General features: G+C 33.6%; 1 protein-coding gene across 1 annotated transcript; it reads right to left on the reverse strand.

Moving 5' to 3' along the window:
- Positions 1-232: 232 nt before the first annotated feature.
- On the reverse strand, positions 233-9,051 carry LOC150104268 (stearoyl-CoA desaturase 5-like). The gene is made up of 4 exons (XM_090396445.1): positions 8,868-9,051; positions 6,217-6,347; positions 4,614-4,819; positions 233-656 (listed from the first exon to the last, which is right to left on the reverse strand). The coding sequence occupies exons 1-4, from the start codon at positions 9,049-9,051 to the stop codon at positions 233-235; spliced, it is 945 nt and encodes a 314-aa protein (XP_090252571.1).
- Between the last annotated feature and the right edge of the window lie 4,814 nt (positions 9,052-13,865).

The raw sequence follows: 13,865 nt of genomic DNA on the forward strand, positions 1-13,865 counted from the left end.
ATAAGATGATTATTATACTATACTTGTGTTATTAAATACAGATTACTTTAATGATATATATCAGGATAGTATTGTAATTTTCGAATAGTCAAGATTCCTGATTCCTGTAAAGTTTTCTAGAATCAGGAATCTGACTCCTTGTATGACATTAAACAGGAATCTGTTAAATATTCTTCAAGGACATTTAACACTAATCAAATCGAGCTTAGGAAAATATTTAAGCAAATCTTTCTTAGTCAGCATACATTTCATTGTGTGACTTACGATTCTTGATGACATCTTCGGACGCTCTCTTCCTGTCGTATGCTAAACCCAGAAAGGCCATCAAATCTATGAAAGCTGTTGTCAGATTGAATTTCATTCCAAATTCGCTGGCCGCATAGTCATAAGGAAAAGTGTGATGATAGTTATGAAATCCCTCTCCTATTACTCCAAGCGTTAAAAGAATGTTGTCTGCTGGACGGATACGATTGTCGTATGGTCGGCTACCCCAGGAATGTGCAATACTATTTGTACTCCATGTGGCATGAAAAGTGCAGCAGTAGCGAAGAATGGTGCTTACGAAGAAGGCATTGGTAAATGTTTCGTCCCAAAAAACAACAGGAATCAGGGTAGGAATCACAATACAGAAAAGTACGCCAAGCCAGTTGTGGTAACTATAAAAAACAATAAAGAAATAAAATAAAAGATATTTAGGATGAGATATTTGGGGACTAATGAAACTTAAAAACAGCAGTTGGAATTTCTTTAATATACTCATATACAACCAGTATAGATAGTATAGAAAAACACGATATGACAAAAACGCACAAAGTCAATTTTACTCATGTGTTGAACGATACATGCAGATTAGATGCAGTGTGTGAATTGAAAAAAAAATCACTTCAAGAAAGGATTTCTATTCTTTAGCTTCTTACAACACTCAGCACTGATAATATTTTCTTCAAAAAACATTATCAGTGCAGGGACATTGGAAGAATATTTCACGCCTATAAATTTCAATTTAAGCGTATGTGTGTTTATTTGTTCATATTCCATTAATGTGCGGTGTTCTGGTAAACAACACACTCCCAGATACTAAAGAAATATTGACAATGGACATTGGACAATTTCGAGGTGAGATTAATCTTCGTTAATTAATAAATCACATTTGCCTTCTGATAATGTAGTTTTTTTCATCTCATAATATTTTGATTTAGATAAATTATATACCCTATTTCAGTAAACATAATATATTTCATTTTAGATTACAAAAATGTAACGGAAAATTACTCCGCATTTTATTATAATCATAAAATATAAATTTAAATAAAGGATATCCTTCGACTTTCCCAATGACTAGTGTTTAGAAAAAATAATTCAGAAGAGTCATTTATTTCATTTTCATTTGTACAATTTTTAAAGTATTACAACATAACATCATGGCATCAAAGTAGTATGTTTTCTTTGAAAAGTATATAAAGTTGCGTATCGATATAAATAAATAAATGACCTTGCATGTCAATATAAATAAATCGTTCACGCAGAAGAAATGATATCAAACAACAAATGTGCTTTATTTCGTTTTAAAAGCCTCAGTTAGATATTCCATATAAGAATTTTCCACGAACAGTAATATGAAATTTCCCTTGAATACATATCCAGGTTTCATTTGAACTCCTGTGCAGTAAGGATCTAACAATCCCTGAGGTGCATATTCCGTGCGCAACACGGCATACATGATACTGTGGAATAACTATAGTATATTGAGCGGTAGTCGCGCGGTTAGTCTAGTGGCTTTACGCTTCGCAACCATATGCCTGAGGAAGGAGTGTCTTAGGTTCGATTCTCGTCGATGACGTGAGGAGCCCAAGGATCTTCCTCGGCCATAGCCAAGTTAGTCGGTCTTGGGCGTGGACAGTAGGGTTTTTCCCCCAGTTTATCTGGGGGTTTTCATCTCGCAAGCAGACAAACCTGCCCCGTGAACTCACACGGATTACAGTCGCGAACATCGCACTTAGGAGATGTAGCAGAAGAGTTGCGAACCAGCTGCATTAATGCGCCAGTAACTCCTCATTAGGAGTGGATTCAACCCGTCCTAGGACGAAGGAGAAAGATAGGATAGGATAGGATACCGAGCTATATTGAAAGCTTTCACTATCGTTTGTAGTGGATTCGTATTATTTACTTAGTCGTGACTTCTTTTCCGTATCCACTTGGTAATTGCTTTCTTTTATCCTGAAGTCAGATGTGCATAGGTTCTGTATTAAGGAACATCAGAGATGTTCAGTTATTAAAGAAAATTCCAATTCCCAGTAATTAAACACTTAAATAATTTTATTGCAGTTTGAATAGCACATTTTGGAACTCGGCGACACAAATGCAGTGTAGTAAGCCTAGCAAGTGAAATGCTTATTTTCCCTAACTCTGGGCAAAATATGGTTGTTTCTTTAACGTTTTTGCATACTTCGTGATTTTATTCATTTGGTTTACTTACGGAGTACTGCATAAGTGAACATGGCCTTATGCATGTTTATTATTGCAAGAGTCTTTGTCTAAGTAGGACATTTATCTTTTGTTTTATTACGGAAAGAAAAGATAATATTTACAAAAACTATTAGTCTTGGATTTGATGACCAACGATTTTGGTTTTTAAGGAAATACATCACAGGGAAGATGTTTCCTAGAAAGAAACAGAGAAATGAGGAAATATTTAGATATATTCGTTCTCTATACTCTATATAGTAAAGAATTGTTCAATTGGTCCCACACGTCGGTTATAAAATTAGGATATATATATTCTTACATATTTATATATGCATATATAAATATACATATAGACATCTACGTATATATGAATTAAAGTGAAAATATAAGGTGAATGAAATCGGAAGAAAAGAATATCACTGTATCCCAAAATTTCTATTCTGTTAAAAGCATCTTCGGAAGAATAAGAAATCCGCCAACAAGCAAATGATTTATAAATCAGAACTAAGGATTATAACAAATTCAGAAAATGATTTTTGGAATACAGGTTAGTCAGGAAATTTTGGAATACAATAAAAATTGACATAATCGCAATACCAGTGGATACATCCATCAGAGAGAAAGCTAGCATCGCTGGACATAAAATGTTGGAGATTTAAGAATAACTACTTCCTTTTCTTGAAGCTCTTCTGTTACATTAATCCAAAGGTGAGTGAAATAAGTACACCATCTCCTGTTTCTCAATAACACCAGTATCCACGGAAACAATTCTTCATAAATCGTGAGGTTACAATATGGAGCGAATTACTATACACGGATTTCTCTGCTACAACAAAAAGAAATAAAAGAGCGTGAAATAAAACTATGATTTGATAAAAACTATTTTGCCTTGCTTAGGCAAGAGGAGATATTTTGGACGATAAATATTAGGGGATAATAAGAATATCAGAAAGCAACTTTCCTGTACTGCTCTTCAGAAGTATTGCAGAAATAACATCCTACCTAGAAGTACCATCCTGCTCTTTTAATTAGTATCCTCATCAGATATAATCATGGTCAGACAAGATCAATATTGTCGTAACTTTAAGGAGGCATGGATTGTGGTGAATTTCCAGATATAAGACGACATGTACCCAGTCTATAAATCATTTTTGAAATGTATGAATCCAAGAGACTGACTCTTTTTCTTTTGGGATGGAGCTGTAGAATCGTATGAGTGCAGAAGAAGTGGATGCAAGAATTGAAAAAAAGTCATGGTCATTTGCCTGTACGAACAAAGAGAAAGAAACTCAGTTATGTTTAAACATGACTAATTTTGCTGTTTTTCAAAGTTTGCCTTTGTTAGTAATTTATTTAGAATTTATTAAGTTCTGACATAAGCAGAAATTAAAGGATTAGATTTCGCAAAGAACTGTTTGCAATATGCTTGATTCTAGTTTTAAAAACCTTGGTTTTTAAACCTAGAATCATTATGGAACTTTATAGAATCATTATAGACGCATTATGGAACTAAAGGTACTTTAATTTCTCGCTACAGAGCGAGAAATTAAAGCAAATGAAAGAATGCATAATACTTTTCAGTGTACATTCAATGCAAATTTTTTATTAAAAATGCATAAAATGTGACAGAACACCATTCTGTAAATAAAGAACATCAACATGCTTGTTTAGACTTCTTTATTAACAAGATCAACTATTTTCATAACTCTAGTCAACGTCATGATGAGATTGTTGTATTTAATATGATTGATAGTCTTGGCCAAGAATATCTGATTGGCTAAGAATGGAGACTGATTGCCTTTCAGATTCCAAAATAAGTTAGGGCTAAAATGGTCTCGCCTGCTCCCTTTGGGAAATAAAATGCGTTATCATCATTATTTTTACTATTACATATTTTTCAACGAGGAACAAGCTGATCATGTTTCATGATCTTTCATGAAACTACATGTTTCAGGGTTGTATAATATTACCTCTAGAATTATAAAAGAGTTTTCCTTTTGAATGGAGTTTTTAATAACATAAATACTGTATATGATAAGAAAATAAGTCATTTATCATGGTTTTATAGAGGAATTGACCGTTGAATGGATTAAACGTTTCCTTTTTCCAAGATATTTTAACAAATAACATATATCATGATATCTTACCGCCGTTCAAATCTTACTATAGAATCTGCCATTAAATCAGACATATCTATATTCTTTCCGTTCTTGATTACATCCGGGTGTTTACGAATAAGGGTCCAACCCATATGGGAGAAGAAAAATCCACTTCTTTGATTGTAAGGATCAGATGTAGTATCAGAATACTTGTGGTGTACTCTGTGATCTCGTGCCCATTCGTAGATGCTATTCTGAAAAGTAAAAGAGTGAATGCAAACTAAAATCCAGTAAATTACAGTAAATCTCATATTTTTATAAATTTGCATATTAATAATCGCGATAAACTTCCACTTTTATATTGTGTATATTAACATATTATAAAAGTGAATCATCTTACTATTTGCAATATAAGACGCAATCATTAGTAAAAAAACATCGACATTTGAGGTGTTTTTAAATTAGGTAAATCCGATCGGTCTTTTTTTTATCTTTTGATTTGTTCAATTGACAACGAAATGCTTAAAATGGTATTGTGTAAAGTTAAAGAGCGAGTGTAAACTAAAATGCAGCGATGACAGTAAACCTCATAAATTGATAATCCATTATTAATAATAGTGAATTCCACTTTTCTAATTATCCCACTGTACATTGCATATACTCATATCGTAAGAGTGAATCATCTTACTATTTGCAATATGAAAAGCAATCATGAGAATAAGGCATGTAATATAACATTGACACATTGACATCTGAGGTATTTTAAAATAAGAAAATTCGATCGTCCTTGTCGTTTTTATCTTTTGGTTGTTTGATTGACAGTGAAATGCATTCAGAATAAAAAGTTGTCTCCATTCTTTTTATTTTTATTTTCAAGAAAATTATTTTGCGTACCATTGGATTTGCATTTGTCCGAAATAATATGGTACTCTTGGGTTATCTCAAGGTATTTAAGAAAGTTTGGAAAAAAATACTAGGATTATGTAATTTCTCTTTTTTATATACAGCAACTGCATATACAAAAGGGTAGTTATTTCAGATTAATAGCATCCCTAATCCGGTGGATCTAAAAAGAACAACACAGATTAACAACCTTTCCCAAGTTATCATTATGGTACTGGTTGTTTGAATGTTGGATATCTATCACAAGAAGATATTTATAACTGGAATAATCATTTCACTAAAAGGATAAATCTTTTTTCCGAACATTTTGAAATGAGACCTCGGATTCCGTTTATGTTAAAGATGGATGAGATTGCTTAAGTCAAATATTTAAATCGACTTCAGGATGGTTACTGAAATAGCAATGTTTTCTTCTTTGCATGTCTAAGAAATGAGATATATTTCTTAGAAGTTCATTACATAATATCCGTCTCCTGCTGTTGTGTAAAATTGGAATATACGAACATGTGTTCGTGTATTCCAGTTTTAGGAAAGTGAGGACGTTTGTCACAGGTGCATGAGTGTTCGTGTATTTAAACCGGTGGAGGTTTTTCTCTATGCAAGTGCATATAGTTTTTTTTATTAATTATTCAGTATATGAAGAAAGTATATCCTATTTTTCAGTTATGTGAGAATAAAAGTGTTATATCAATTTCTACAACTATAACTGATCGTCATGTACAATGATATTTCGCTACTATACACATACCTGGAAGATTATTGAATACAAAATTGCCAAAACTACTTGCATTGACCATTTGGCTTTAAAACTGCGATGAGACCAATATCTGTGTGCACCAGCAGTTAATCCCATAACGGCTAATACAAAAACAACGTAAGCTGGAAAAAACACAATATATAATAAGGGAAATCACTGTGCATTTTTCTAATTCACAATTATGTAAAAGTGTACAGCAAAATACTACAATAATACATAAAAATAAAAGTATTATTTATTAACTGAATAGTTAGTTAATAATCAAGAACAACAAAAACACCAACATCATCATCAACAACAATACACACGTATGCGTAATAGTTCAATTATCTGAAGTATTATATTTTGGTGGAATTTCGTTTCTCTCTCAATAATCCCTATGACTTGATTCCTGAAAACGTTCGAGTTTGAGAGAAGTGTATTACTTTAATGATTTCCAAATTTGTATTTTGCGATCCATAAATGGCCGCAACCATTAAAGCTTTATGTTTTAATGGTTACGGTTAGAAAGAAACGAGTATCTACATGCTGAAGACAAAAATTCGCATTTTATACTTAAGATATAGTCAATCAATTGTTTTTGTTAAATTGAGTATAAGAAAACATTAAAGAAATAGGATGAAATTTCAAGACGCATATTTTAGATTACACACTCCCTAAAGACATCATACGCAAACAAGGATATTACCGTAGTAGATTTTGGTAAAAACAGCATGTAAAATGGTATGCAGAGTTATCCGTTTTCTCAAACAGGCCGGATAATATTATAAACAATTTATATTTTGTGACTAAAGTGGATATATTAAATAGATTACGAATATCGATCGTCAGTCAGCGACATTTAGCCCAAATTCTCTTGCAATCACAATACTCATATTACTTATCTCATCAAGTCAAAATATCTATTGAATGTAACTATTCTTCTGAGCTGAAAAATTATCTCACCGCTGCTTCTGTTGTTATGATATCAACGGGGAGCGAGCAAACTCCAAACATTATGCGTTAAAACTAATTTAATTAAAATGAAGAGGAAGAGGAATGATAAAGATTAGGTAGAATATAGCAAATAACGGTACCCTCCCACCCAAAAAAGCATATATTTCTTCTTCTGCGTGTTCTTTTCTTCTACATCACCTTCCGTTCCTGTACTGGCAGCTCAGCTCTGCAAGTCTCATCCTAAACCGACCATCAACAAATTAGAAATATAATTATTTCGGATTTTTTTTTTGATTCTCTGCAAGTTGAATTGATTCTGAATTAAATGAAGGGAGATTACTGTGAGCACCTTGGTTATAAACAACTCTACAGATCGCACAGCTGAAACTTTATGATCACATTTGGAATATGGCTGTTTTATATTTTTTAAATGTCAAGATTTCGGCAGAGTTGGACCAAAATGAAAAGTTGAGCTATAATGCAGGAAGAAGAAATAAAAATTCCACAGACCACTATAGGTATTACATCAATTAACCAGTTTCGACAAATTATTTCATATAAAATATCTTAGATTAAATTATATAGTGAGCCAATTATTTCAAAGTGGATGTGTTTAACTTAGAAGCGTGTTTTAATGTGGAGAGGAAATCCAACTCTGAATTTCAAATCAATCCCATAACAAAACGAGTAAGAAAATAAACCAACCCTTGCAAAAAATAAGAACCAATTTCTTGTCACCTTGCAACTTGAATAGTTGCGTTATACATGATATTATTTGTTGATTTATTTTTCTATAATAAATATGAATGTTATTTCTGGTAAAAATCCCATGTTACTCCTCTTAACAAACCAACCAACACACACACACACACACACACACACACACACACACACACACACACACACACACACACACACACACACACACACACACACACACACACACACACACACACACACACACACACACACACACACACACACACACACACACACACACACACACACACACACACACACACACACACACACACACAGTTGTTTGGACAACGCGAAAGAAGACGAGCCACAACACTCAGAAAAAGGTAGGTGCAAATTTCTTGTCCGCTATGCAATATATATTTATTGATAAATATACATCTACAATGCCCTAAGAATCCGTGAAAAAAAGAGCCAATGGCATTTAAACTGGGGCACTCCTAAACAGAAGCAGGCAAATAGCCGTAAATATAATAATATAATAAATATGATTATAAATATCTTAAGAGCAGGTCTACACAGGTCTATTATTCTAATTTGGTAAAAATGCTCAGAAAATAATTCCGTAAAACAGGATAGGAATTTTCTAGCACTTTTTAAGTAGTTTTCATTATCTACTTAAAAGTAATGATTGGGGTAAATTATCATGGGACTTTATAAAAATAGTATGCTCAAATGATGTTCACTATTAGATCCTAGTCAAATAAACACTTTTTAGAAACCTCTGAATTACTTTAATATTTCTGAATTCATCATTTTATGACAGTACATTGTTAAGAAATTTACACCTAAATTCACGATTACTGTGGCTAAATTGAAGAAAAGTTTCTCTCTCTCTCTCTCTCTTGCTGTTCTATTAATAATGTTAACTGCTAATTTTCTATATTACTTTTTCAGAACAGGTGGAATGAAGGGAGAATCATATTACAGATTGAGTGTCCACTCACCGTAAACAATCGTCTTGTACTGTGCAGAAGTGAATGCCAGATACAGCCCATACAGGGCACCGAGATGAAGAATAATGTGGAAAACCACGCTACTCCATACGATGATAATTCGATTTGGCTGATCATTTTTGTCTGTAATAGTTCTCTGTGTTGTATTAGATGGAAATTCTGAATGAGGACTCATATTGAACGGAAAGCAACGAACTCGCTACTACTATCTATTGCGTTTTAATAGAATGAGCCTAGAATGGAAACGAAAGTGATTTCATGGTAAAAGCCGATCAGTTATACACGCCACTATATTCTAAAAGAGTTCTAATTATAAACAAAATCAGAAAGTTAAATATTGCAGAACTTTTATATAATACGATGGTGTCAGTTATTTTTATGATGGAACTATATTTTAGAAAAGCGCAATGACATTTCCTGTAATAATATCTTCAAAATCGCACTAAAGTTCTATCTACAGCCATTATTTGCATTATTTTACTACGTTTTAAGGAAATACTTTTCGAATATAAGTCAAGTAAATGTAGAAAAGTATTTGCGTGGAAGTCTTATGCCATTGATTTATAGATATCCTGCAAATGAATAACAAGGAAAACATGTTTTTATTAAAAGGAAAATTTCCTGTTCATTGAAATATCACTCTTTAAAAATTGAAATAGTGAAGAATATTCGAAAATGGAAAATGTAAACAGGCATAAAATGAATGCGAATTTGAAACTGAAAGAAGGATTTATTTCGAGTCAATTTCTGTCATATTTTTACACAGAACAGTAGAAAGAAGAGGGTTTTCTAAGCATACGTCATCATCGTAACCGAATAAGTTACGGAAATCGTTTGATTGATCACAGAATCTTTATAACGTGTCAAAGTTATTTGAAAATTATAAAAATACAAAGTCACAGCATGCATTACTTGGCGTAGCACCGCTTAAAAGGTACGAATTCATCAAAGACCAGTATATGTGATTTTTTGCTAGTGCCTTTCATTTAAACATTCTTTGGCTTTCGTTGTTTCTAACTACTGATTCTCACCACCACATACGAGTCGAAAATCCAATACAATTCAAAACGCACAACTAAGACACATGTATTTTTCACATACAAGATATTTTCTTGCACACTCATGCTTACCTTAACATACTTGAACAACTTTACAGCACACACTTGCAAGACTTCGCGGATCTAAGAAACCCTGCATTAGATTAACAAAATAGTATTAATACTCTTTATTGATCTAACAAAACAATTTGACACGATATGGCACAAACCGCAGAAATCTATAAACAAATTAACACAAAATCTTAGTAAACAAACTAACACACATCGGAATCAGATATGGTTCAATTGTTGCATATTAAACGGATTAGTACTTCCATCAAATAGGATCAGTGCACATCAGAGAGTCATTGGTAACCTTTGGAGTACCACAAGAAGCTGTACTTTCATCGATCTTGTTTGAATATACACACAAAACATTAACCAACTTTTCCTAAAATGCAATATCTTCCAACGCACAGATTGCACATCGAGAGTGTTTATTCACTGCGACTCAAAAACAGCTTACACAAATGTGCAACACCACTGCAATCTGATTGGCGACTGGCTACCTGTGATCTGATTTTCCCTTTCAATCGTTTCCAACCGTAGGTAACTTTGTAATCACTGCCCACAAACTATTCCTGGTGAGATTTTTACACGGTTGTTCACCATTGCTTACCCCCCCCCCCCCCAATTTTATCCGGGCTCGGGACCAGCATGGGTGTTCACTGGCCTGGTTTGCCTGTTCTGGGGCACGAAAAACCAGGTGAAAAAATCCCCTACCTCCGTATGAGACCGGTTAACTCACCTCTAGTCGAAAGAGACCACATAAATGTTCCTCACGACACTGACGAGAATCGAACCCAGGTCTTCCCGACCAACTGGCTTCGTCTATACTGACTAAGCTACAGATACTCGGCTAACTGTAAAACGGCATATATATAAACCATGAATAAATAAAGTTAATGATATTCGAATACCCCGAGAACCAAACCACAGAAATTAGATATCTCGCTATCCGACATCCATCCTCCTATACATGAAGTGCTGATCCTAAAACCACAACCATCACACGGGTGAAAACAACACGTTACTTCTGACTTCACTTCGATGTAGATCGAACTTGGATAGCTACATAAATTATCTTCACAAAAATCTCCGGATAACAACAAATAGCCGGGTACGAAACTCGGGTCGAAATCCATCGACATCTATAGAGTTTCAATGCCGAAAAAACTATCGGCGGAACCAAGTGTAAATGATCACTTCGGTAGTACAACACCAGGGCAATTCCATGCAAAGGTGGAGCAAGATCCGTCACTAACTTTAATATTCCCTCATAATGTAAAACCCTCATAAAAAACCATCATAACGGTTTTACATTATGAGAGAATATTAAAGTTAGTGACGGAGCTTTCTCCATCTTTGCATAGAGTTGCCCTGGTGTTGTACTACCCAAGTGATCATTTACACTTGGTTCCGCCGATTGTTTTTTCGGCATTGAAACTCTATAGATGTCGATTGATTTCGACCCGAGTTTCGTACCGGGCTATAAAATAAAACGGGATTTACCATCTCCTGCTCAATTAATTCTCATTAGAATGTTGTGCTGTGCAGAAGCATAGTTTAGGGCCAGACTAAGCACAGTTATTTAATATTCTTGGTTTGAAAAACCGCGGATCTACTCCCATAATGGACGAAAATGAACAAATATTAGAATTTTCTAATCTATAGACGACTTTTCTGGATTTATATTGTAAGGGTATTTCGCAGGAAACATTATTTCAGTCCTTAATGCTTCTCCAAAACTTAGCATTGAGATGCGAGTTAATTACGATTGTTGCCGAATGACTTTGGACAACTTTTCCAACTATATATATCTGGCAAGCTTGATGACTTTGCTTGGATAAGTTGCAAGAAAAAGTTTCTTGCAAACTTTATCTTGCAACAATTCACGGCGGTTTTCAACTTGAGAAATGATCTGATGGGATTTCTGTGGGAAACGTCCGGTATCTCATCTGAGATGGTCAGATTTTGATTTCTGTAAAAACATGCAAATTTGCAGAAAACACAGTAACTTCACATACCTAAAATGTAAGGAAATGGAGGTTACATTTACCCATTACTTAGCAGATATCTTCGCGAATGTAGATGTAAACCTGATAAATTCTAAATACATAAAATATTGTATACTTTTAATAGATTAATTATAAGACATGATCTCCATCACACGTCCAACATGTTTTATTATAAACTGGTTATTTTATTTGTTTTCTAATACAGATTTTGTCATGCCATCAAAATTTATCAATAATTAACAAAAATATATTAAAATTGCGCATTTATTTAAACCAAATTCCATTTCGGTGTTCTGACTTAAATTACGAACTGTGTTCAGTGAAGAGTGTGTTTGCTGTACCGATCCAACGGATGGGAAATTTTAATATTATATTAGGAATTTCATATTCCAAATTTTATTTTCTTCAAAATCATAGACAAAGGTATCAAAGAAATGTTGAAGAGCAACGGTGATAAGGAACACCTTGGAAAATTCCACGTTTAATGCTGATATCTCCGAATCGTTCATTATTCACTATTAAAGTTGTTTTCCATGATTTCTTAGCAGCAGCGGCCAGAAACGAATATATGTTTTTGCTAATTCCCAATATCTCTAGTGATTTTAGGATCCATGAGTGTGGGAGGGAATCAAATGCTTTCTTATAGTCTATCCATGCCATATTTAAGTTAGTTTTTCATCTTTTTGCATTTTCGAGAATCATTTTATTAATAAGGATCTGGTTTTTTTGTTCCTCTAGATTTTTGAATGCCTTTTTGTTCAATCAGATAAATCTGATTATCTGATAAGTAGAGGAATATGGAATTTGCTATGATTGCAGTACAGCTTAAGCATAGTTGGTTGGAAGGCATGTTATTGGACGATAGTTACTTGGGTTCGCACTCCGCACTCTCATCCTTATCTTTCAGAAGAGAAAAGTACAGATATCACCCTGTCTTCCACTGAGCCTGACTGGAACAAATAATTATTGGTCTGCCATTCAATCATGTAAACTGGTTAGATGCTTTAAGCAAAAATCCATCCATGTAATTCGTCTTTGCCAGGTGCACTCTAATTTTTTTAAATTTGTAGCTTTTGCAATTTCTTTAGTGATAAAGACATTTTACGTTTGTTTTTATTTCATTTCTGATTCTATTTCCTTAATCCATGAGGCATCTTTATTATGTTCAATAGGATTATCCTAGATTGACTTTCAAAATTTCAGTATTACTTCTTTTTCTGGTGAATGATTATTTGCATTTGTATTTCTTGGACAGAAATTGTATGTTTTGTAAATATCGGTTTATTCTTGCTTATCTTGTAATTTTCTGTGCCGTCGTTATAATTCTTTGTTTTAGCTCTTCTCTTCGGTGACCTTTGTTGGCCAAATTATATGTGTTAATCAGTTTGTTTTTTATGTTATTATTTTTTAACCGTCCTTCTTTAAAACTCTTTAAGTTGCTCAAATCAGCTCGAAGTTTGTTGACTTTTCGTTCGAACCGAATTTTCCATGGAGCGGGTTGCTTCATCCTCGGCTTTTGCTCTTGGGGATTGCAACCAAGTATGTAATGATATAGGCTGTGCTGAATAGGAGCTGATTTGTTTCCTTTATAGTGTTGATTGTGATAATTTTTATCATTGCATTTGCATCTAAGAGGAGCTTTACATAAATTTTAGATTTATTTAAAGCTATTAATGGTGGTAGTCTTATACGGGCATTTATGGAGTCCACCCTGTACTTCCGTCAAAACATTCTGAGATATGTCGTCAGCTTGATACTTACTGAGTTGACTTCCAAAGTTAGATATAGCTACCTGTTGATTTGCTATTACTGGAGTTGTTCGTTTATCATGTAATTCTTGCAGCTCAAGTTCATTTATAGTTCATTCAAGTAAT

The sequence above is a fragment of the Typopeltis vanoorti genome, chromosome 8, assembly GCF_054136105.1.
Source record: "Typopeltis vanoorti isolate ZY-2024b chromosome 8, IOZ_Tvanoo_1.0, whole genome shotgun sequence".
Taxonomy (NCBI): domain Eukaryota; kingdom Metazoa; phylum Arthropoda; class Arachnida; order Uropygi; family Thelyphonidae; genus Typopeltis; species Typopeltis vanoorti.

Coding starts and splice junctions, on each gene's coding strand:
- LOC150104268 (XM_090396445.1), bottom strand. CDS start 9,051: ATGAGTCCTCATTCAGAATTTCCATCTAATACAACACAGAGAACTATT. Junction 6,348..8,867: donor GTACAAGACGATTGTTTACG/GTGAGTGGACAC, acceptor TGTTTTTTCCAG/CTTACGTTGTTTTTGTATTA. Junction 657..4,613: donor ATAGTAAGATTTGAACGGCG/GTAAGATATCAT, acceptor TGTTTTTTATAG/TTACCACAACTGGCTTGGCG.